General features: G+C 70.7%; 1 protein-coding gene across 18 annotated transcripts in view; it reads left to right on the top strand.

Annotated features, from left to right (window-relative positions):
* Positions 1-23,992, top strand: part of LOC142403683 (neurexin-2-like) — a 44,555-nt gene extending 20,563 nt beyond the window's left edge. For 11 of the 18 annotated variants that reach the window (XM_075489893.1, XM_075489897.1, XM_075489891.1 and 8 more), the window contains 14 exons: positions 310-693; positions 1,166-1,369; positions 3,064-3,090; positions 5,157-5,276; positions 5,644-6,025; positions 6,570-6,760; positions 7,112-7,285; positions 7,888-8,007; positions 13,969-14,150; positions 15,006-15,177; positions 16,610-16,699; positions 17,875-18,194; positions 18,439-18,517; positions 22,833-23,992. In XM_075489893.1, coding sequence (XP_075346008.1) covers positions 310-693; positions 1,166-1,369; positions 3,064-3,090; positions 5,157-5,276; positions 5,644-6,025; positions 6,570-6,760; positions 7,112-7,285; positions 7,888-8,007; positions 13,969-14,150; positions 15,006-15,177; positions 16,610-16,699; positions 17,875-18,194; positions 18,439-18,517; positions 22,833-23,584 — 3,197 coding nt within the window. In that variant the 3' untranslated portion in view covers positions 23,585-23,992. Of the gene's footprint in view, positions 1-309; positions 694-1,165; positions 1,370-3,063; positions 3,091-5,156; positions 5,277-5,643; positions 6,026-6,569; positions 6,761-7,111; positions 7,286-7,887; positions 8,008-10,549; positions 11,240-13,968; positions 14,151-15,005; positions 15,178-16,609; positions 16,700-17,874; positions 18,195-18,438; positions 18,518-22,832 lie in introns of those variants that run through there. The other 7 variants (XM_075489898.1, XM_075489896.1, XM_075489903.1 and 4 more) reach the window with 4 other exon arrangements.
* The last annotated feature ends 278 nt before the right edge of the window (positions 23,993-24,270 follow it).

The following is a 24,270-nucleotide window of genomic DNA, read 5'->3' as shown; positions in this document are numbered from 1 at the left end:
CAGTGTCCCCACGGTGTTGTGCACCCCAATGTCCCCCTATGTCCCCACAACGCCACCCACCCATCGTGCCCCCCCAGGCTCAGTGTCAGCGAACAGCCGCAGGTACCCCCTGGTGTCCCCTGGTGTCCCCATGGTGCCATCCTCCCCCTGTGTCCCCACGATGCCACCCACCCGTGTCCCCTGGTGTCCCCACAGTGCCATGCACCCCTGCACCCGTGTCCCCATGAAGCCGTTGCTCCCCCATGTCCCCCTGTGTCCCCACGGTGCCGTGCACCCGGTGTACCCCAACGTCCCCTGGTGTCCCCCCAGGCTCGGTGTCGGTGAACAGCCGCAGCACCCCTTTCCTGGCGAGCGGCGAGAGCGAGGTGCTGGACCTGGACTCGGAGCTTTACCTGGGGGGGCTCCCCGAGGGGCGGCCGGGCCCCCCGCTGCCCCCCGAGCTCTGGACGGCCTTTCTGCGCTACGGCTACGTGGGCTGCATCCGCGACCTCTTCGTCAACGGCCGCAGCCAGGACGTGCGGCGGCTGGCGGAGGATCAGGCCGCCCCGGGGGTCACCCCCTTCTGCGCCCGCGAGCCCCCCCGGCACTGCGCCAGCGGGCCCTGCCGCAACGGGGGGCTCTGCCGCGAGGGCTGGAACCGCTTCATCTGCGACTGCCTCGGCACCGGCTACCTGGGACCCCGCTGCGAGACGGGTGGGTGGCAGCCCCCCCCCCGGCGCCTGGCTCCCGCGGGGGTGGCCCTGGAGAAGGGGGGTACTCGGATACTGGAGACCCCTGGGGAGGGGGGTGCCTGGGGGTCCCCCGGGGAGGGATGGGAGCACCCGGATGCCTGGGTCCCCCCCAGACGCCTGGGTCCCCCGGGAGGGTGGTGCTGGGAAAGGGGAGTACCCAAATGTCTGGGGCCCTTGGAGAAGGGGGTCCCCGGATGCCTGGGTGCCCCCCCGGATGCCTGGGTGCCCCAGAGGGGGTGGCCCTGGGGAAGGGGGGGTCCCCGGATGCCTGGGGGTCACCCAGGGAGGGGGGAGTACCCATGTGCCTGGGGCAGGGGGCTCCTGAATGCCCGGGTCCCCTGGAGATGGGGGTCCCCAGATGCCTGGGGGTCCCCAGTGCCAGGGGGTCCCCCCCGAACGCCCGGGTCCGCGGTGACGGGGGGGTCCCCCCGCAGAGGCGGCGGTGCTGAGCTACGACGGCAGCATGTACCTGAAGATCCTGGTGCCGGGCGCGGCGCAGACGGAGGCGGAGGACGTGGCCCTGCGCTTCATGTCCCCCCGCGCCTACGGCCTCGTCCTGGCCACCACCTCCCGCCAGTCGGCCGACACCCTGCGCCTCGAGCTGGACGGGGGGCGCATGAAGCTCACCGTCAACCTGGGTGAGCCCCCCGGCACCCCCAGACCTTGAAACGGTCCCCGAAGTGATGCCCGGGCCCCCGGAATGGTCCCTGAAACGGTGCCCGAGTCGGTTCTCGTGACCCCAAAACGGTCCCTGAGGTGATGCTCAAGTTGGAGCCTGGGACCCCAGAACTGTCCCCAAAGCAACGCTCAAGTTGGTGCTTGCACCCCAAAACAGTCCCTGAGGTGATGCTCGAGTCAGTGCCTGGGACCCCAAAATGGTGCCCGAGACCCCAAAGTGGTCCCCAAAGCGGTGCCTGAGTTGGTGTCGTGACCCCAGAACGGTCCCCAAACTGATGCTCAGACTGGTGCCTGGGACCCCAAAATGGTCCCTGAAGTGGTGCTCGAGTCAATGCCTGGCACCCCAAAATGGTGCCCAGGTCCCCAAAACTGTGCCTGAGACCCCAAAACTGTCCCCCAAATGGTGCTCAAGGCAGCGCTCGTGACCCCAAAATGGTCCCCGAAGTTGGTGCCTCTGGCCCCAAAATGGTGCCTGAGACCCTGAAATGGTCCCCAAAATTGGTGCCCAGGTCCCCAAAATCACACCTGAGACCCCAAATCGGGCCAGGTCCCCTAAACAGCACCCGAACCGCACAGTGCTGTTGGAGCCCCCCCAAACCCAGGCACCCGGGACCCCGAAATAGCACCGGGGTCCCCAAAACGGCGCCTCTGGGAGGGGCGTCACCAGAGCCAACTCGGGCACCCGTGTCCCCCCTGTCAGGTCCCGTCCCGTCCCCCCCGGGTTTGGAGCCTTCGTGACACCCCCGCTGCCACTTGGGACATGGCGCCGGGACCCCCCTGAGGGGTCGGGGATCCCCCCAGGGGATCAGGGTTCCCCCCAGGTTTGGGGTTCCCCCTGCAGCCCCATACATTGTGGGCGGACCCCCATGGGGCTGCAGGTCCTCTGTGGGGTCCGGGACCCCCCCTGGTATTGGAGACCCCCCCAGGGGGTTGGGGATCCCCCCCCATGGGGTCAGGGATCCCCCCAGGGTTGGAGATCCCCCCTGCAGCCCCACAGCATTGGGGACCCCCCAAGGGGTTGGAGACCCCCCCATGGGAATAGGGATCCCCCCTGCAGTCCCATACATTGGGGCCCCCCTCAGGGGGCCGGGGACCCCCCCATGGGATTGGGGATCTGCCCAGGTTTGGGGACCCCCCCATGGGGTCTGGATCCCCCCTGCAGCCCCACAGCACTGGGGACCCCCCCATGGGGCCGCAGCCCCTCTGCAGGGTTGGGGACCCCCCCCATGGGGTCGCCCCCCCCCCCCCCCCCCCCCCCCGGTCCCGGCGCGTTTGCCCCCCCCCGCCCCGCAGCGGTTGACGAGGGGGGGCCCAGCCCTGGGGTGCCCGATCCCCCCGGATCCCCCGGGATCCCCCGGGATCCCCCGTGCCCACCCCGGGCTGGGCCCTGCGAGGTGGCCGGGACCCCCCCGCGAGGTGCCGAGACCCCCCCCCCCCCCCCGAGACCCCCGGCACAGCCCCAGTGCCCGGCCCCGTCCTGTCCCAGTCCCGCCCCGTTCCTGTGCTGGTCCCCGTCCCAGTCCCGTCCCCGTCCTCCCCCCCCAGTCCCGTCCCCACCGGCACCTCGCCTGTCCCGGCCACCCCCCCTTGTCCCCGGGGCGGTGACACCGGCTGCGGCTCCGAAGGGCCTGATCCTGCTCTCTTCTCTCCCCAGACTGCGTGCGCGTGGGCTGCCACCCCAGTAAGTGTGCGCCCCCCCCGCCCCCCCGGACGCCTGGGTCCCCTATAGGGTCTGACACCCCCCCCCCCCGGACGCCTGGGTCCCCTATAGGGTCTGACCCCCCCCTCCCCTGGACGCCTGGGTCCCCTATAGGGTCTGACACCCCCCCCCCCCCCCGACGCCTGGGTCCCCTCCGGGGGTGTGGTCCCCCTCCCTCCCAGCTGCCTGGGTTCCCTGGACACACCCAGGGTCACACGAGGACACGGTCACACACACGCGTGTGCAAGACGTGCAGGGTGGGGCACGTGCACGTGCAGGTGCACGAGGCCCCGTGTGTGCAGGTAAGGCCCGGCCCCGCCCCCCCAGGGGCACACGCGTGTGTCAGGGCCGTGACACGGGGACAGGACAGGGACGTGGGCGGTGGCTGCTGTCACACACGTGTGCAGGGGCTGGGGGTGCACAAATGCACACGCGTGTGCAAGGCCTAGTGTTTCACACTCGCCGGCATGCACAGTGGCTGTGCTGGGGGGTGGGGGTGTCACGAGGACACACGGGCGTGCGGGGTGGGACGCACACACGTGACACACGTGCCCACACCCGGCGTGCGACAGCCAGCTGCCGACGCAGGTGAGTGAGGGGTCCCCGTCCCCGAGGCCGGGGCACACGAGGGTGGCCCGGTCCTACCCCCCCGCAGGGGCACCCAGGCGTCCCAGCCGCGCGCCCTGCCCCCCCCCGGGACCCAGGCGTCCGGGGGCTCCTACCCGAGGGGAGGGGTCCTGGGGGGGAGCGGGAGCACGTGGGTGCTCGCACATGCCACGCACACGCAGGGACACGCACGCGGGCCGCAGGCACGCACACGCGTGCACACGCACGTGCCCGTGTTCTGCAGCCGCGCACGGGCACACGCTGTAACGGCGCGCGTGCACTCTGCAGCCGCGCGTAGGGACACGCGTGTGCACACCCTGCAGCTGTGCGTGGGCGCAGGCACACTCGTGTGCACGCACGCAGACTGCGCCTGTGCACGGACACACATGCGTGCAGACGCGCTCTGCAGCTGCGCCCACACACACGTGCACACACGCTACAGCTGTGCACACACACGTGCTTGCTGCAGCTGCGCGTGGGCACACGTGAGCACGCGCGCAGCCCCTGCATGCACCCCCCCGTTTCCCTCCCCGTGTCCCCCGGTTCGTGTGTGTCCTTGCGTCCCCCGGCCAGCGCACGCGTGGGCACCCCCAGGGGTGGGGTTGGGCACGCGCGTGCACACGGGTGTGTGTGCAAGGGGGTGCGCGTGTGCACACGCGGCGCTCGCGGGCTGCGGGGGCGCGCGTGGGTGCGTGCGCACGGTGCTTGCAGGCTGCACGCGTGAACAACGTGGCGGGTGCGCGCGCGTGCAAGCTCTGAATGTTCTGGGCGTGCACGCCCCGCGTCTGCAGCCGCGGGTGTGCGTGTGCGGTGTTTGCACGCTCTGGGTGTGCGGCGTTGGGGTGCGTGCGCACGAGGTTTGTGGGAGCGTGTCAGCGTGCTCGCTGCTCGGGGGGTGCGCGCGCACGGTGTTTGGGGGTGCGCGGGGGTTTTAGGGCTGTGAGCGTGCAGAGCTTGCGGGGGGTGTGCGCAGCGCGTAGGAGCATGGGTGGTGTTTGCAGGTGTGGGCGTGCGCGGTGTTTAGGGGCGTGTGCGCGGCGTTTGCAGGTGTGCACGCGCGCAACGTTTAGGGGAGCGCACGTGTGCGCACGCTGTTCGCTAGAGGGTGGGTGTGTCCGTGCGCGGTGTTTGCAGGCGCGTGCACGGTATTTGGGGTGTCTGGGTGCGGCGTTTGCTGGAGCGAGCGTGTGCACGTGGTGTTTTTAGGGCTGCGTGCGCACGGTGGTTGCTAGCCGGGGTGCGTGCGTGTGCGGTGGTTGCAGGCGCGCACGATATTTAGGGGAGCGCGCGCGGGCGCGCACGCTGTTTGCAGGGGCGCGTGCGCGTGTTTGCACGGGGCGTTTGCAGACGCGTGCACGGCGTCCCGCGGTGTCACCCGGTGGCTGGTGTCACCCGGCGGCGCCCGGTGTCGTGGTGCGGCCCGGCTGACCCCCGCCCCCCAGGCAAGGGCCCCGAGACGCTCTTCGCGGGGCAGAAGCTGGACGACAACGAGTGGCACACGGTGCGGGTGGTGCGGCGCGGGCGCAGCCTCCAGCTCTCCGTTGACAACGTCACCGTCGAAGGTGCCTGTGCATGGGGACGGGGGTGCAGGGACGCGGGGACGGGGGCGCGCGGGGACACGTGGCGATGGGCGCGTAGATGCGCGGAGCTGCGGGCGCAGGCCCGTGGAGACACGGGCGCACGGGGAGGTGGGTGCCCGGGTCCGTGAGGACATGGTTGCTCGGGGCCACGGTGCCCAGGTCCCCAGGGACGTGGCGCGTGGGGCTGCAGGTCCGTGGGGACGCGGTGCCATGGGACGCGAGCGCGTGAGGACGCGGGCGCGCGGGGACGTGGATGCTCAAGTCCGTGGGGACGTGGCGCGTGGGGGTGCGGGTCCGTGGGGACACGGGTGCGCGGGGACACCCACCAGCCTCGCCTGCCCCCCCGCAGGGCAGATGTCGGGCGCCCACACCCGCCTGGAGTTCCACAACATTGAGACGGGCATCGTGACGGAGCGACGCTTCCTGGCCGTGGTGCCCTCCAACTTCTTGGGTCACTTGAGCGGGCTCCTCTTCAACGGGCTGCCCTACCTGGACCTCTGCAAGAACGGGGACATCAGCTCCTGCGAGCTCAATGCCCGCTTTGGCCGCCGGACCATCGTGGCCGACCCGGTGGCCTTCCGTGGCCGCGGCTCCTACGTGGCGCTGGCCACGCTCCAGGCCTACGCCTCCATGCACCTCTTCTTCCAGTTCAAGACCACGGCGCCTGACGGCCTCATCCTCTTCAACAGCGGCAACGGCAACGACTTCCTCGTCGTTGAGCTCGTTAAGGGGTGAGGGCACGTCTCAGGGGGGGTGGCCGGGAGGTCCCGGGGACCTTGAGGACCTTCTAAACCTCACAGGACATCAAGGACCACCTGGGGACACCAGGCATATCCTGGGGGCTCTGGGGACGTTCTCGACCTCCTAGAACCCTGGGGACACCAGGGAGGTCCTGGGGCCGTTGTGGACCTCCTAAACCTCAGAGGACCTTGGGGACCACTGGGGACACCAGGCAGATCCTGGGGACCTTGGGGACCTCCTAAACCTCATTAGGTCCTTGAGGACCCTGGGGACACCGGGGACATCCTGGGGACCTCGGGGACCTCCTGAACCTCCCTGGGGACCTCGGGGACCTCCTGAACCTCCTGGGGCCTTGGGGACCACCTAGGGGCACCAGGGGGGTCCTGGGGACCTCCTGAACCTCCCTGGGGACCTCGGAGACCCCGCACCCCACAGAGCCCACCGAGCCCTAAGCCCTGCCCCCTTGGCCCAGTCCCCGCCCCCCTGCTCCGGAGGCCCCGCCCCCCGCTGAGGCCCCGCCCCCTGCCCCCCCAGGTACATCCACTACGTGTTCGACCTGGGGGACGGCCCCTCGCTGATGAAGGGGAACTCGGAGCAGCCGCTGCACGACGGGCGCTGGCACGAGGTGTCGGTGGCCCGGGAGGGGGGGACCCTGCACGGGCTGCGGGTGGACGGGCGCCCCGTCACCCAGCACGGCCAGGGCGCCCGCAACCTCGACCTCAAGGGTGAGCGGGGCGACTGCGGGGCGGGGGGGGACCCGCGGGGGGCACCCCTGGAGGAGCACCTGTACGGGGGGCACCCATAGGGATGCGTACGTGGGGGGGTGCCCACAGCGGGGGATGCGTGGGGGCGGCACCCACGGGGGGGAACCCGTAGGGGTGCATACGCGGGGGGGCCGCCAGCGGGGGGGTGCCCGTGGGAGGGTACGCGTGGGGCGGCGCCCACGCGTGGGGAGGCGCCCACGGGGGGTACCCGTGGCGGGGTATGCCTGGGGACGGCTACCCCCGGGTTGTCACCCGTGGGGTGGGTGCACGAAGGAGGTACCCGTGGGTGACCCCCCCCCCCCCGCCCCCCAGGGGAGCTGTACATCGGGGGTGTCAGCAAGGGGCTGCTGGGGCGGCTGCCCAAGCTGGTGGCCTCGCGCGGGGGCTTCCAGGGCTGCCTGGCCTCCCTCGACCTCAACGGCCGCCTGCCCGACCTGCTGGCCGACGCGCTGCACCGCGTGGGCCACGTCCAGCGCGGCTGCGACGGTGAGCGGGCGGGGGGCGCGAGGGTGCACGGGGGTGCAGGGAGGGGCGCGGGGGGGCAGGAGGGCGCGCAGGGTCGCGGGAACGGATACGGGGGTGCACGCGGGCTCACGGGGCCGAGGGAGGGAGCAGGAGGGTGTATGGGGGGTGCGTGGAGGTGCAGGAGGGGGTACGGGGGTGCCCAGAGACTGATGGGGGTGCACGGGCGCTCGCAGGGTGCTCGGGGGACTGTGGGGCTGGACACGGGCACCCAAGGGTGCTCGGGGCACGTGGGGCGTGCACACAGGGGCGGAGAGGGGGGCGCAGGGGCACACGGGGGTGCACGAAGCAGACGGGGGCGCGCGGGGTTGCACAAGGGTGCACGACGGCGGGGGGGTGCACAGCGGCGTGCGAAGGCACGCGGAGGGCGCGGGGGGGGGGTTTCACGAGGGTGCTCGGAGGCAGCCGGATGCGCTGGGGTGCAGGGGAGCGCATGGGGGCGCGCACGGGGGTGCACGGGGGTGCACGAAGGCAGACGGCTGCACAAGGGGTGCTCAAGGGTGCCTGAGGACACCCAGGACGGGGAGGTCGGGGTGGGGGCACCCCAGTGACGCCGGCGCCCGCAGGCCCGAGCACGACGTGCACGGAGGAGTCGTGCGCCAACCAGGGCGTCTGCCTGCAGCAGTGGGACGGCTTCACGTGCGACTGCACCATGACCTCGTACGGGGGCCCCGTCTGCAACGACCGTGAGTGGAGGGGGGGGCGCGGGTGTCCCCAGGTCCCTTGCAGGGGGGCGGCGTGGCCCCGAGTCTCTTGTGCAAGGTTCAGGTGGCCCCGTGTGCCTTGCACGAGGAGTCTGTGTCTCCAGGTCCCCCGCGCGAGGTGCGTACGGCCTCGCGTGCCTCGCACGAGGTGTACGTAGCCCCGTGTCCCTTGCACGGGGTGCAGGTGGCCCGTGTCCCTTGCACGGGGTGTCGCGTCCCTTCCACGGGGGTATACGGCCCTGCGTGCCTCGCACAAGATGTCTGTGTCCCTCGCACGAGGTCTGCGTGTGCCCAGGTCCCTTGCACAAGGTGCACACGGCCTCACGTGCCTCGCACAAGACACGTGTGTCCCCTGCGCGGGTCCGTGTGTCCCCAAGTCTCTTGTGCAAGGAGCAGATGGCCCCGTGCGCCCTGCACGGGGTCCCCGTGGCCCCACACCATCAAGGCCCAGGTGAGTTCCAGGCAGAGCCGGCGCCCCTGTTTGCACACGTGTGTGGGGCACGAGGGGCGTGCAAGGGCCGGTGATGTGACCCCCCCCCAGCTCCCAGGGGACCCGGGCGTCCGGGGTCCCTGCTCAACCACAGCCCCCCTCACCTCTGGGGACCCCGGTGTCTGGGGGCTGCACCCCCCCAGCTCTGACCCACTGGTCCGTGGGGCAGCCGTGGGGCAGGACGTGGGGCGCGGTGATGCCGTGGGGCACGATGGGGGTCAAAGTGACACTGTGATGGGGGGGGGGCTGGATGCTGCTGTGGGTCGCTGTGGGGGTACCGGGCGTCCCTGGGAGCTTCTGAGGGGCTGCTGTGGTTCCCGGTGGGCTGCTGTGGGGCTGCCGTGGGACCTGGGAGTCCCTGTGGGTCTCTGTGGGGCTGCCGTGGGCCGCAGGGGGTGTCTATGGGTCGCTGTGGGGCTGCCACGGGGCTCCACGGACCCCCGGTGGGTCCCCGCGGCTCTCCGTGGGGCTACCGTGGGTCCCCCGTGGGGTGCCGGGGGTGTCCGTGGGTTCCCCCCCCGTGGGTCGCGGCGTGGCCCCTCCCCCCTCAGGCCCCTCCCCCGCCCCTCCCCCCTCCCCCGCCCCTCCCGCTGCAGCACCCGCCGCCGCCGCCGCCCCACGGCCGCCCGCCGCCCCACCGCGCCCCACCGCCGCGCCGACCCGCCGCGCCCCACAGCCGCAGCCGGAGCCGCCCAGGCCAGAGCCCCCCCGGCCCCATCCTCATCCTCCCGCAGCCCCGGCCTCCGCCCCACCGCCTCCATCCCCCGCCCCACATCTCCCATCCTCCGCCCCGCATCCCCCCGGCTGCTGCCCCACAGCCCCCCATCCTCCATCTCCCCCTCCTCCGCCCCACATCCCGCATCCCCCCTCCTCGGCCCCATCCTCCGTCTCCCCCCGCCCCACAGCCTCCATCCCCCGCCCCACATCTTCCGTCCCGCATCCTCCAGCCCCAGCCCCGCAGCCCCCCAGCTCCCCCTCCTCCCCCCCCCGCTGCCCCCCCCCGGACCATGCTCGACCCCCTCTGAGCCCGCCCTGGCCCCCCCCGCCCCGGGGCCCCCCCTCGCCCCCCCCCCGCATGCTCTGAGCCCCGGGGGGGGGATCCAGACCCCCCGCGGGGGGGGCGCTCGGCACCCCCCGGCCCCGCTCCCCAGGGGGGGTCGGGACCCCCCAGGCCCTTTGGGGGCGTCCGGGGAGCTCCCGCTTTTCTAGGGGGGGCTGCCCCCCCAGCCCCATTTTGGGGGGCGTTTGGGCCCCCCCAGCCCTGTTCTAGGGGGAGATTTGGACGATCCCCGCCTCAGCCCCATTTGGGGGAGATTCAGGCCCCCAGAGCCCCATTTTGGGGTGATTTGAGCCCCCCAGCCCCATTTTAGGGGGATTTGGAGTAACTCGGGGCCTCCCCCAGCCCCATCTTTGGGGTGACCCAGCGCCCCCCGCAGCCCTGTGGGTGGGTTTTGGGCTCCTTTAGCCCCACCGGGGGGGATTCGGGGACCCCCCCAGCCCTTGTGGGGTGACCCAGGGCCCAGTTTTGAGGGGATTTGGGGCTTCCCCGGCTTGAGGTCGGGGTGATTTAGGGCTGCCCCCCAGCCCCATTTTTGGGGTGACTTGAGGCCCCTCGGCCCAATTCTGGGCTCGCGACACCCCCAGCCGCATTTCGGGGCTCCATTCCCCTCACAGCCCTATTTTGGGGCGCATCTCCCTCCTCCTTCCCCGCTCTTCCTTGGTTTCACCTCTTCCCAGCCCCATTTTGGGGTGCACCCCCCCCCCGGCCACATTTTGGGGCACAATCCTCTCCTCAACCACATTGTGGGGTGCACACCCCCCAGACCCTATTTTGGGGCACAACTCCCCCCCCCTTCAAACCACATTTTGGGGCTCTACCCCCTAGACCACTTTGTGGGGTGCAGTACCCCCCCAGATCCAATTTTGGGGCATAGCCCTCCATCAAACCCCATTTTAGGGTGCAACCCCCCCCCAGGGCCACATTTTGGGGTGCAATCCCCTCTGAATCCACATTTTGGGGCACAGCTACCCCCAGGGCCACATTTTGGGGTGCAGTCCCCCCTGGGCCACAGACACCCCCCCCAACCACATTTTGGGGTGCAATCCCCCCCTAGACCCCATTTTGGGGCTCAATCCTCCCCATAGCCCATTTTAGGGCGCAACCCCCTCCCTTCACTGTCGTCCCCCCATTTTGGGGCGCAACCCCCTCCCTTCGCTGTCCCCTCCCCTGTTTTGGGGCGCAACCCCCTCCCTTCGCTGTCCCCCCCCCCGTTTTGGGGTGCAACCCCCTCCCTTCGCTGTCCCCCCCCCCGTTTTGGGGCGCAACCCCCTCCCTTCGCTGTCCCCCCCCCGTTTTGGGGCGCACCCCCTCCCATCACCCCCCCCCCCCCGTTTGGGGGCTCCCCCGCCCCACCCCGGGCGGCTCATTCCGGGGTCCCACCCCCGCCCCACATCAGCTCCCCCTTGCGGGGTGCCCCCGCCCCCCCAGTTTGGGGGTGCCCGGCGGATGGCGGGGGGCCGCTGAGGGGCCGATGGGGGGCCGGGGGGGCCCCGGGGCGCTGGGGCTGGCGCTGCTGGCGCTGGGGGTGCTGGCGGCCCCCGGGCGCCCGGCCAGGGTCTCCTCCAGCCTCTCCACCACCCACCACGTCCACCACTTCCACAGCCGCCACGGCACCGTCCCCATCGCCATCAACCGCACGCCCTTCCTCACCCGCGGCGCCCACGGTGAGCCGCCGCCGCCGCCTCCTCCTCCTCGCCGCCTCGGGGACCCGGGCCGGCCTTCCTCCTCCTCCTCCTCCTCCTCCTCCTCCTCCTCCTCCTCCTCCTCCCGGGGACCCCCCAGCCAGCCTTCCTCCTCCTCCTCCTGCTCGTGGGGACCCCAAAGCCCCCATCCTCCTCCTCCTCACCCTCTTCTTGTGCTCATGGGGACCCCAAAACCCTCCTCCTGCTCCTGGGGACCCCCAGACCGGCCTTCCTCCTCTTCCTGCTCAGGGGGACCCCAAAAACCCCATCCTGCTCCCCTTCCTCCCCTCCTGCTCACAGTGACCCCAAACCCCTCCTCCTCCTCCTCCTCCTCCTGGGCACCCCCAGACTGGCCTTCCTCCTCCTCAGCCACCTCCTCCTCTTCCTCCCCGCCTGATCCTGACGGACCCCAAAACCCCTGTCCTCCTCCTCCTCTTCCTCCTGGGGTCCCCCAGACCTGCCTTCCTCCTCCTCCTCACCCTCCTCTTCCTCCCCTCCTGCTCACAGTGATCCCAAACCCCTCCTCCTCCTCCTCCTGGGCACCCCCAGACTGGCCTTCCTCCTCCTCAGCCGCCTCCTCCTCTTCCTCCCCGCCTGATCCTGACGGACCCCAAAACCCCTGTCCTCCTCCTCCTCTTCCTCCTGGGGTCCCCCAGACCTGCCTTCCTCCTCCTCCTCACCCTCCTCTTCCTCCCCTTGTGCTCACGGGGACCCCCAAACCCCCATCCTCCTCCTCTTCCTCCCATCCTGCTTGCAGGGACCCCCAGACCTGCCTTCCTCACCCTCATCCTCCTCACCCTCCTTTTCCTCCCCTCCCACTCATGGGGACCCCAAAATCCCTGTCCTCCTCTTCCTCCTCCTGTTCTTCCTCCCCCCCTGCCCATGGGGACCCCAAGCTCCCATCCTCCTCCTCCTGCTTGTGGGGACCCCTGAGACCTGCCTTCCTCCTCCTCCTCACCCTCCTCACCCTCCTCTTTCTGCCCTTGTGCTCATGGGGACCCCAAAATCCCCATCCTCCTCCTCCTCCTCCTGCTCACAGGGACCCCAAGACCAGCCTTCCTCCTTCTCACCCTCCTCTTCTTCCCCTCCTGCTCATGGGGACCCCCAGACCCCCATCTTCCTCTTCATCCTCTTCTTCCTCCTCTCCTGCTTGTGGGGACCCCCTGACCTGCCTTCCTCATCCTCCTCCTGTGCTCACAGGGACCCCAAAACCCTCCTCCTCCTCCTCTTCCTCCAGGGGACCCCTGGGACCTGCCTTCCTCCTCCTCCTTCTCACCCTCCTCTTCCTCCCCACCTGCTCACGGGTACCCTCAGACAGGCCTTCCTCCTCTTCCTCCACTTGTGCTCACAAGGACCCCAAACCCCCAGCCTGCTCCTCTTCCTCCCCTCCTCATCTTCCTCCTGCTCATGGGAACCCCAAGATCCCCATCCTCCCCCTCCTGCTTGCAGGGACCCCCAGACCTGCCTTCCTCCTCCTCCTCATCCTCCCCTGCTGTTTGTGGGGACCCCAAAACTCCTGTCCTCCTCTGCCTCATCCTCTTCTGCTCATGGGGACCCCAAGGCCTCCATCCGCCTCTTCTTCTTCCTGAGGACCCCCAGACCGGCCTTCCTCCTCCTCCTCCTCCTCCTTGTGGGGATCCCAAAACCCCCAGCCTCCTCCTGCTTCTCCTCACCCTCCTCTTCCTCCCCTCCTGCTCCTGGGGACCCCAAAACCTCCCATCCTGCTGCTCTTCTTCCTCCCCCTCCCCTCCTCCTTGGGACCCCAAACCCCCATCTCCCTCCTCCTCCTCTTCCTCCCAGGGACCCCTAGACTGACCTTCCTCCTCCTCCTTCTCCTCCTCCTCCCCTGCCCCCTCCTCCCTCTGGGGCTGCTGTTGATGGGGGGAGGGGCCGGGCTGGGTTTGGGGGCGTCCGTGCCCCCCCTTGCACGCACGCGTGTGCACGTCCCCGTGGCGTGTCTGTGCGTGCGCCCTCGCACGCGCGCGTGTGTGTGCACAGCCCGGGGGGGTGCGGAGCTGCTGGTGCGAGGGGTGGGGGGTGCAGCCGGGGGGGGTGGGCACACGTGGGCACAAGTGTGTGTGCACGTCCTTCGTGTGCCCCATGGGCGCGTGTGCCCCACGGTGATGTGGGGCTGGGACTCGGGGATGGGCTGACCCCTCGTGCAAGCCCCACACCCCTCGTGCGAGGCCGAGCTCTCGTGCAAGCCACCCGCCCCTCGTGCAAGCCCCCTGCCCCTCGTGCGAGGCCGAGCCCTTGTGCAAGCCCCCTGCCCCTCGTGCGAGGCCGAGCCCTCGTGCAAGCCCCCCGCCCCTCGTGCGAGGCCGAGTGCTCGTGCAAGCCCCCCGCCCCTCGTGCGAGGCCGAGCTCTCGTGCAAGCCCCCCGCCCCTCGTGCAAGCCCCACACCCCTCGTGCGAGGCCGAGTCCTCGTGCAAGCCCCCTGCCCCTCGTGCGAGGCCGAGCTCTTGTGCGAGGCCGAGCTCTCGTGCAAGCCCCCCGCCCCTCGTGCGAGGCCTGGGCGCTGGCCTACATCGCGGCGGGGGAGCAGCGGTGCCCGGTCGCCTGGGTCCCCCGGCCCCTCTCCCCAAATCCTGGGGTCCCCCACGAATGCCCGGGTCCCCCCCAAAACCCAGGGGTCCCTCCTGTGCCCCCGGGTCCCCCGGACGCCGGGGTCCCCCCGGCCCCCCCTGACGCCCCCTCTCCCCCCCCGCAGCGGGCACCACCTACATCTTCGGGAAGGGGGGGGCACTGATCACCTACACGTGGCCCCCCAACGACCGGCCCAGCACCCGCGCCGACCGCCTGGCCCTGGGCTTCAGCACCCACCAGCGCGACGCCGTCCTGCTGCGGGTGGAGAGCGCGGCCGGGCTGGGGGACTTCCTGCAGCTCCACATCGTAAGGGGGGGGCATGGGGGGACTGGGGGGGGGCGGACACCTGGGCCCTCCGGGGGGGCTGGGGGACAGGGGGACGCGGGGGGAATGGGGGGGCTCGGACACCGGGGTCCCCTGTGGGGGAGGGGGGGGACCGGGGGGGGACCCAGACACGCGGATCCCCGAGGGGCGGAGGGCTGGGCCCCCCGGGGGGACGGGACCAGGGCTCCCGGACGCCTGGGTCCCCTGGGGGGGGACGTGGGGCAGAGCTGGGGGGTGGGGATCCCCCCCAAGCGGGGCCCGGCCGCCTGGGTCCCCGGTGGGGCAGCGGGGGCCGCTCCGACGGCCCCGTCCCCCCACGCTGGGCACCCAGGCGGCCGGGTGGGCTCCAACCCCCCCACCCCCCCCCGCTCCGGGGGCCCCGGGTGTCCAGGAGCCCCCCACCCCGCTCCGGGGGCCCGGGCAGCCGGGGGCGGCCAGAAGCGCCTGAGTCAGCGGCTCAGCTGTGCTGGGGGGCAGGACCCCCCCACCCCTCGTTAGCGAGTGCCTTCGTTAGCGTGTGGAGTGGGGGGGACGCAGGCATCCGGGGACCCCCCCATCCACGGGGCAGGGGCATCTTTCACCCACCACGGGGGGGACCCCGGCGGTGGCCGGGCCGGGCTCTGTGGGGGGATGCGGGGCTGGCTGTGGGGCTGGGGGCTGCATGTGGGGCTGGAGGGACCCCATCACCCCCCCAACCATGGGGCGGGGTCCTCACCTTGGGGACATCGGGACCCGCTGCAGGAGGGACCTCGGCGTCCGGGCGGGCGGCTGTGGGGGGCCGTGGGTCGGGCCGTGGGGCAGGCTGCGGGTCGGGGACCCACGGGTGCCCCCCCACAGGCGCAGGGGGCCGTGGGGGTGCTGTTCAACGTGGGGACAGAGGACATCGCGCTGGAGGAGCGGGGGGCGGCCGTCAGCGACGGGCGCTTCCACGTCGTCCGCTTCACCCGCAGCGGCGGCAACGCCACCCTCCAGGTGGACGGCGGCCCCCTGCACGAGCGCTACCCCCCAGGTACCACCCCCCCCGCGCCGACGGCTCCCTGCGGCACCCATAGGCACCCCGGAGCGCTTAGAGACACCCTATAGCATCTATACACACCCCGTAGCACCCCTACAGCACCTACAGGCACCCTGTAGGGCTTACAGGCACCCCATAGCACCTATAGGCACCCACAGCACTTAGAGACGCTCTGTAGCACCCTATAGCACCTACAAGCACCCCATAGTGCCCCTATGGCACCTATAGGCACCCCATACTGCTTAGAGACATCCTATAGCATCCCTGTAGCACCTATGGCACCCCATAGCACCCATAGGCACCCCATAGCACCCTATAGCGCTTAGAGACACCCCGTAGCATCCCATAGTACCTATAGGCACCCCACAGCGCTTAGAGACACCCTATAGCATCCCTGTAGCTTCTTCAGGCACCCCTATGGCACCCACAGGCACCCCATGGTGCTTAAGACACCCCACAGCACCTGCAAACACCCTGCAGCACCCCACAGCTCCCCTATAGCACCCACAGACATAGCCCTCCCTATAGGCCTCCTATAGCCCCTATACCCCCCTTTAGGCCTCCTATGGCCCCCTATAGGCCCCCTGTAGCCCCTCATAGGCCTCCTATACCCCCCATACCACCTATAGGCCCCCTGTAGCCCCCCCGTACCCTCTGTGCGCGCCAGATGCCCCCTCCCCCGTGCTAACGAGCCACCCCTAATTAAGGGCACCGGCCACCTAACGAGGGCACTAACGAAGGGCAGCGTGGCGCGACTGCGGCCCCGCCCGCCCCCCCCGCCGCCCCTCCCCCCGGGCCCCCTAACGCCCCCCTAAACGCCGCATAAACCCCCCAAACATGGCCACGCCCCAGCCACGCCCCGGCTACGCCGCCGCCGGTGACATCATGGTCATGGCCTGGTGACTTCAGCGGTGACGCCGTGGTCATGTCGTGGTGACGCCAGTGGTGACGCCGTGGCCGTGCCACCAACCGTGCCGTGGTGACGCCGGTGGTGACATCACGGTTGTGTCCTGGTGACACCAGTGGCGACACCAGGGTCACACCGCGGCGACGCCAGCGGCGAGGCCACGGCCACAGCACGGTGCCGACAGCAGCGATGCCAACGGTGACGCTGTGGTCCCACCACGGTGCCGCCGATGGCGACGCCAATGGTGACACCCCGGTCGTGCCACAGTGCCACCAACGGTGAGGCCGCGGTCCCACCACGGTGACACTGACAGTGACGCCGACGGTGACACCGCGGTCCCACCGCGGCGCCGCTGGCGGCGACGCCACGGTCGCGCCACGGGAGTGCCGACGGCCCCGCCGCCACCCGCGCCGCCACCGTCGGCGCCGGCGCCCCGGCCGGCCCCGGTGCCGCGGGCGTGCCGGTGGCGCCGCACCGGGCGGTGCCGCGTGCCGTAACCCTCTTCTCCTCCCTCCGAAGGCAGCGGGGACAGCGAGCGGCTGGCGCTGGCGCGGCAGCGCATCCCCTACCGCCTGGGGCGGGTGGTCGATGAGTGGCTGCTCGACAAAGGTAACTCGTCAGCGCCGCCCTAACGAGCACCCCCCCGCCCCGCCCCACGCCCGGGACCACCCGCCGGGGCACCCAGGCGCCCGCGCCCCGGCGGTTTGGGGACCCGGGCGTCCGGGCCCCGCGTCCCCGAGGACCGCGTTGTCCAGGGACCCAGGCGTCCGGGCGGGCCGGACTCTGCACCCCCCCAGGCCCCCCATTAACCCTCGTTAACCCGCGCTAACCCGGTTAACCCGCTAACCCGCCTGGTTAAAGGGACGCTAACAAGCCTAACCGCCCCCTAAACCGCGCTTTAACCCTTTGAGTGCTGCCGCCCCCCCGGGCCCTAAACCAGCATAAACGAAGCTAAAACCCGCATAATAACCGCACTAATTAGCGACACTAATTGGCCCGGTGACGAGCGACGCCAGCGGGGCAGGGCCGGGGCGTGCACGAGGGCCGCCAGCGTGCGAGTGTGGCAAGCGTGCGAGGGGCTGCGGCTGCAGGAGGGCCGCGGGTGCGTGTGTCGCGCGCGCACGGGGGCCGCAGGCGCACGAGGACGGCGCGTGCACGAGCGTTGCGCGTGCACGAGGGCTGGGTGCGCGCGGGAGCCGCCCGTGCACCGGCCGCGCCCCCCCCCCGGCCTCGCACGCCCTCGCACGCCCCGGCCCCGCTCAGGCAGGACCCCCCCCGCCCCCCTCAGCCCCAAACGAACCAAAAGCGGCTGAATTGAGCCCAAACTGAGCCCCCCCCGGCGCAGCCCAGAGGGTTAAAGGGGCCGGGAGGGCGTTGGGGTCCCTTTAACTGCCGCCGCCCGGGGGGGGGGGGGGGCGGGAGGCGGGGGGGGGAGATGGGGGGGAGGTGGGGGGGGGGGGACACGCGGGGGGGCACCGGGGGTCGCGCAGGCGGCGGCGGCGGGGCCGGGGGCCGCGGGGCGCGCGGCCGCTCCTCGCGCGACGGACGCGCGCATGGCCCTCGCGCGAGGCACGGGCGGCGCTTTTGCGACGCGCGCTCGCGGGAGGCGCGACAGGGCCCTTCGCCAGGCGCGCGCGACGCGCGCGGCCCTCGCGCGACGCGGCCTCGCGCGACGCGGCCCTCGCGCGCGGCCCCCGGCCCCTCGCCCGCCGCGCGCCCCTCTCCCCGCGCGCGAGGCGCGAGCCGTGCCCGCCCGCGCGCGCGACACGCTCTGTCCCCCCCAGGCCGCCAGCTCACCATCTTCAACAGCCAGGCGGCCGTGCGGGTGGGGGGCCAGGACCGCGGCCGCCCCTTCCAGGGGCAGCTCTCGGGGCTCTACTACAACGGGCTGAAGCTGCTGGCGCTGGCGGCCGAGGGGCACCCGCGGGTGCGGCTGGAGGGGGACCTGCGGCTGGTGGGGGAGCCCCCCCCGCCCCCCGCCCCGCCCGGCGCCACCCCCGCCCCCCCGGACATGGCCACCACCATCATGGAGACCACCACCACCATGGCCACCACCACCACCCGCCGCGGGCGGTCGCCCACCCTCCGCGACACCGTCGCGCAGGTACGGGGGGCTGTGGGGGAGGGGCGCGGGGGCACGCCCGGGCGCTCTGCGGGGGCGAGCTGGGGGGGGGGTCCCGGACGCCGGGGCCCTCGGGGGGCCGGGGCGTGACCCCGGACGCCCGGGTCCCCTGGGGGTCGCGGGGTCCCCCGGACGCCGGGGCCCCCCCCCGCGGGGGGTGTGCTGCGTGTGGGGGAGGGGCGGCGGGGACCCCGGCGTCCGGGTGACCCCCCCCCGCTCCCCCCAGAACACGGACGACCTGCTGGTGGCCTCGGCCGAGTGCCCGAGCGACGACGAGGACCTGGAGGAGTGTGAGCCCGGCACAGGTGGGTGCTCCTCCGCGGGGGCGCCCCGGGCACGCGCGCGTGCGACACGCCCTCGCACGCCCGCCCGGGGCACGCCCACCCCCCCCGCGATCACCCCCCCACGGCAGCGGCGAACCCCCTCGCACGTGCGGGGGGGAGCCGGGGCGCACGCGTGGGTCTGCAGACACGCTCACGTGGGCGCGCACGGGCGCAGGCTCGCACACGCGCACGCTCGCGCACACGTGGGTGCGCACACAGGAAGGCACTCGGTTACGCACGCACGCGCGCGAGAGCTGCTCCCGCACACGCCTGTGCACGCGGGAACGCACTCAGCTGCACGCGTGTGCGCACTCATACCCGCGTGCACGCACGCACGTGCACACGCAGGCTCACACACACGCACGTGCACGCAGAAAGGCACGTGCCTGCAGACGCACGCACGTGCCTGCTTGTGCACACGCACGCACACGCCTACGTTCACACAGCTGTACACACGTGCACGAATGCACACGCATGTGCACAACAGCTGCTCACACACACACATGCACACACAGGCTCTTGCACACGCTTGTGCACACAGGAAGGCACACGGCTGCACGCCCCCCCCACATGCACACAGCTGTGCACACACGTGTGCACACGAGCTGCTCACACACACACGTGCACACGGCTGTACACACACACACATGCTCAAGCGCACACCCATGTGAGCTGCTCACACACACACAGAGGCTCACGCACACAGGAAGGCACCTGGCTGCACACACACGTGCACACGCCCGCGCGCACTCATGCACACGCGCACGTGCACACAGCTGCTGACACAAACACACGCGCAAGTGCGTGCACGCACGAACAACAGCTGCTCACACGCCTGTGCACGCACGCTCACATGTGCCCTACAAACGCAGCTGCCCCTTGCACGCCCCTGCGCACGCCCCGTGCACACCCGCCCCGTGCACACCCGCCCCGTGCACACGCGCCTGCGCCCCCGCCCCCCTGCACGTGGCCCCGCCCCTCACACGCCCGCACACACGTGTTCCCCGCCCTGCAGCACACACTCCCGCCCGCTCCGCGCACACGCGTGTGCCCCAGGGCCCCGTGCAAGCCCCGCCCCTCGCCCCGTCCTCACCCACTGCAAGCCCTCGGCCCCACCCCGACGGACAGACGGACGGATGGACGGACGGACAGACAGGGAGGGGACCCCAGTATCCGGGTGTCACCCCCACGTGCGAGGCCGTCGCACGCCCGCTGCCGCCTGGGGCCTCGTGCGAGGACCCTCCCCTCCCCCCGCCCCCTCCCCCCGCGTCGCACGGGGCTCCGCCGAGCCCGGACGCCTGGGTCCCCCCGGCACCCACGGGTGTCCCCTGGACGCCTGCGTTCCCCCCCGGACGCCTGGGTCCCCCCGGCACCCATGGGTGTCCCCCGGACGCCTGGGTCCCTCCCAGCGCCGTGGGGGGCGGGGCATCCCCCGGACGCCCGGGTCCCCTGAGCCCCGCTTGGCCCCGGGGGGGAGGGGCGGCAGCGGTCGGGGGGAGCAGGGGGGGAGGAGAGGGGGACGGACAGACGGACAGACTGACGGACTGACGGACGGACGAAGGACAGATGACAGATAAGGGGGGGAACGGATGGAAGATGGACGGATGATGGATGGGTTCATGGACGGACGGATGGACAATGGGTGAGGGATGGACAGATGATGGACAGATGGATGACGGATGGATGATAGATGGATGATGGACAGATGGATGACGGACGGATGGCAGATGCACAGATGGATGAAGGATGGATGGAAGGACAGACAGATGGACTCCAGGCTGGCTGGCTGCACGGACATATGGACAGGTGGATTCAGGGACGGATGGACTCAAGGCTGGCTGGACACACGGATGGGTGATGGACGGATTTGAGGATGGATTCAAGGATGGACGGACAGGTGGATGGGTGGGCGGATGGGCAGATGGATGGACGGATGGACGGATGGGTGGGTGGATTCAAGGATGGACGGATTCAAGGTTGGATGGGCTGGCTGAAGGATGGGTGGACGGGTTCAAGGACGGATGGATGCAGGGATGGCTGGCGGGCTGGATCTGCAGCTGGAGGGACGGACGGATGGATGGATGGAGGGATGATAGACAGATGGATGGATAGATGGATGGATCCGAGGCTGGCTGGCTGGCTGATGGATGGATGGATGGATGGATGGATGGACGGATCCAAGGCTGGATGGACAGATGGACAGACGGATGGATAGATGGATCCAAGGCTGGGTGGACAGATGGCTGGATGATGGATGGATCCAAGGATGGACGGATGGACGGATGGATGGATCCAAGGATGGATGGATGGATGGATGGACAGACAGATGGATGGATCCAAGGATGGACGGACGGATGGATGGACAGACGGATGGATGGATCCAAGGATGGCCAGCTGGATGGATGGATGGAGGGATGGATGGATCCAAGGATGGATGGATGGATGGATGGACAGACAGATGGATGGATCCAAGGATGGATGGATGGATCCAAGGATGGATGGATGGATGGACAGATGGATGGACACATGGATGGATAGATGGATGGATCCGAGGCTGGCTGGCTGGCTGATGGACGGACGGATGGATGGATGGATCCAAGGATGGATGGACGGATGGATGGATGGACAGACGGATGGATGGATGGATGGACAGATGGATGGACACATGGATGGATAGATGGATGGATCCAAGGCTGGCTGGCTGGCTGATGGACGGATGGATGGATGGACGGACGGATGGATGGATGGATGGATCCAAGGATGGATGGACAGACGGATGGATGGATCCAAGGATGGATGGACAGATGGATGGATGGACAGACGGATGGATGGATGGATGGATGGATGGATGGATGGATGGAAGGATGGATGGACACATGGATGGATAGAGGGATGGATCCAAGGCTGGCTGGCTGGCTGATGGACGGATGGATGGATGGACGGACGGATGGATAGATGGATCCAAGGCTGGGTGGACAGATGGCTGGACGATGGATGGATCCAAGGCTGGGTGGACAGATGGCTGGACGATGGATGGATCCAAGGATGGACGGATGGATGGATGGATGGATGATGGATGGATCCAAGGCCAGATGGACGGATGGATGGACAGACAGATGGATGGATCCAAGGATGGATGGACAGATGGATGGACGGACAGACGGATGGATGGATCCAAGGATGGACGGATGGATGGATGATGGATGGATCCAAGGCTGGATGGGCGGATGGACACATGGATTGATAGACACATGGACAGATAGGTGGCTTCAAGGACAGATGGATGCAATGACGGACACATGGATGGAGGGACTGATTCAAGGTTGATGGATGGATGTGTGGAGGAAAGGAGGCAGGGATGGGTGGGCGGATGGATGGACGGATGGATGGATGGATCCAAGGCTGGATGGATTCAAGGACAGATGGACGCATGGATGGACAGATGGATGCATGGATGGATGGATGGATGGCTTTAGGGATGGATGGATGACACATGGATGGCTGCATGGACAGACAGACAGATTCAAGGCTGGCTGGCCTTGAAGATGGATGGATGGATGGATGGATGGATGGAATCAAGGATGGATTTACGGACGGATGGATGGATCCAGGGACGGATGGACGGACGGATTCAAGGTTGGATGGGCGCACGGACGGATGGATGGACGGGTGGGTGGGTGGATGGACGGACGTGCAGATGGATGGACAGCTGGATGAACGGGCAGACGGATGGGCGGACGCATGGGTGGCAGGATGGCTGGGCGGACGGACGGACAGATGGACGGATGGGCGGCTGGATGGCCGGGCGGATGGACGGACGGTGCACGGATGGACGGACGGATGGCTGGGCGGATGGAGGCACGGCCGCAGGCAGGGCTGGCCGGGCGCAGGCCGCTGGCGCCGCAGGGGGTCGGCCGGCGGCACCTTCTCACCGAGTGTCTCTCTCTTCTTTTCTTTTTGTTCTTTTTTCTCTTTTTCTTTCTTTCTTCTCTTTTTTTTGTGTGCTTTCCCTTCCTTCCTGCAATTTCTTTTTCCTCCACGCTAAAATCACCCGGCCCCATCCCGCGATGTAAGTTGACGGCAGCGCCGCGGTTTGCTCTTAAAAAAACGAGAAAAAAAAAAAAAAAAAAAAAAGCGGAGATTAGCTAAAAACGATAACAGTAATGCTAGTAGTAACGGCGAGAAGCGGCGGCGGCGGCGGCAGCGGCGGGGGGGCTCGGGGGGCCGGGGGGCCGGCGGCGGGGGCTGACGCGGGGCCCCTCTCCGGCCCCCCCCCGTCCCCCTTCTGTCTCCGCAGGCGGCGAGCTGGTGCTGCCGGCGTCCCCGGCGGGCGGCGGCCCGGCCTCCCCCCCGCCCCCCGCCCCGGCCTCGCCCCGCGCCCCCCCCGGCTGCGGCCCCGACTGCGAGGAGCCCTCGGGCTTCGCCTCGGGGGAGGCGGCCGACCCCAACCTGCCGCCGGCCGACGACGAGGACTTCGCGGGCCACGGCGGTGACATCACCGCCCCCCGCCGCCACGGCGTCACGGCCGACGCCGCCACCGACGCCGGCGACGCGGCCGTCACCGTCCCCACCGTCGCGGCCGCCCCGCTGCCGGGCCTGGTGCCGGCGGGCGAGCGGCACCCGCGGGAGGGGGGCGCGGGGCGCGGGCGGGTGACGGCCGCCCCGGTCACCCGCCGCCCCGCTGTCCCCACAGCCGCCGCGCCGGGCGCCGTGGAGGTGGTGCGGGAGGCGGGCGGCACCACCGGCATGGTGGTGGGCATCGTGGCCGCCGCCGCCCTCTGCATCCTCATCCTCCTCTACGCCATGTACAAGTACCGCAACAGGGACGAAGGCTCCTACCAGGTGGACCAGAGCCGCCACTACATCGGGGCCGCCCCCCCCGCCGCCGCCGCCGCCGCCGCCGCCGCCGCCGCCGCCGGAGCCCCGGGGGGGGCCCCCGGCGCCGCCGCCCCCCCCGGCGGGGGGACCCCCAAGGAGAAGGTGCCGCCCGCGCCCCCCAAGGCGCCCGGCAAGGCCCGCCGCAACAAGGACAAGGAGTACTATGTCTGAGGGGCCGCCGCCCCGAGACGGGCCGCACCGCGCCCCCGGGCCCGCCCCCCCGGCCGCCACCGCCACCGCCACCGGCTCCGGCTCCGGCTCCGGCTCCGGCACCCCCCGGGCGGCACCTCCGCGGCCGTCTGTGCGCCTCCCCCGGGGAAGAGGGGGCGCGGGGGTCCCCGCACGCCCGGGGGGGCCTCGGAGGGGCCCGGGGGACGCGGGACACCCCCCGCCCCCGCCCCTTTTAACCGGTTTTCTACCGCCCCCGGGTCTTTCTTTGGGTTCATTTTTTAATTTCGCCAGCCCCCGTGGGGGTTGGGCCCTCCCGGGGCCCCCCGCCCCCCTCGGGGCCCCCCGCCCCCCGGGCCCGGCCCCGGCCCCCCCGCCGCGCACAGAGGAATACACGTTCTATACTTCGTACGGCGGCTCCGCCTCTTCCTGCGCCGCCCCGGGACCCCCCGGGGACCCCCCGCCGGGGACCCCCGCCCCCGGGTCCTCCCCGCCGCCAGGGGGCGCCGCGGCCGCCGCCTGCTCGGGCCGCCCCCACGCGGGGCGGGGCGGGGCGGGGCGGGGCGTCCCGGGGCGCGGCTCCTCCCCCTGCACCCGCGGCGCTTCCGCCCGGCGCGGGAACGGCGCGCGGAAGGCCCGGAGCCCTGACCCCGGCGTGACCCCGCGCTGACCCCGGCGTGACCCTCCCC

This window comes from Mycteria americana, unplaced genomic scaffold, assembly GCF_035582795.1.
Source record: "Mycteria americana isolate JAX WOST 10 ecotype Jacksonville Zoo and Gardens unplaced genomic scaffold, USCA_MyAme_1.0 Scaffold_41, whole genome shotgun sequence".
Taxonomy (NCBI): Eukaryota; Metazoa; Chordata; class Aves; order Ciconiiformes; family Ciconiidae; genus Mycteria; species Mycteria americana.
Note: the sequence above shows the minus strand (reverse complement) of the source record. Positions and strands in the feature narration are given on the sequence as shown.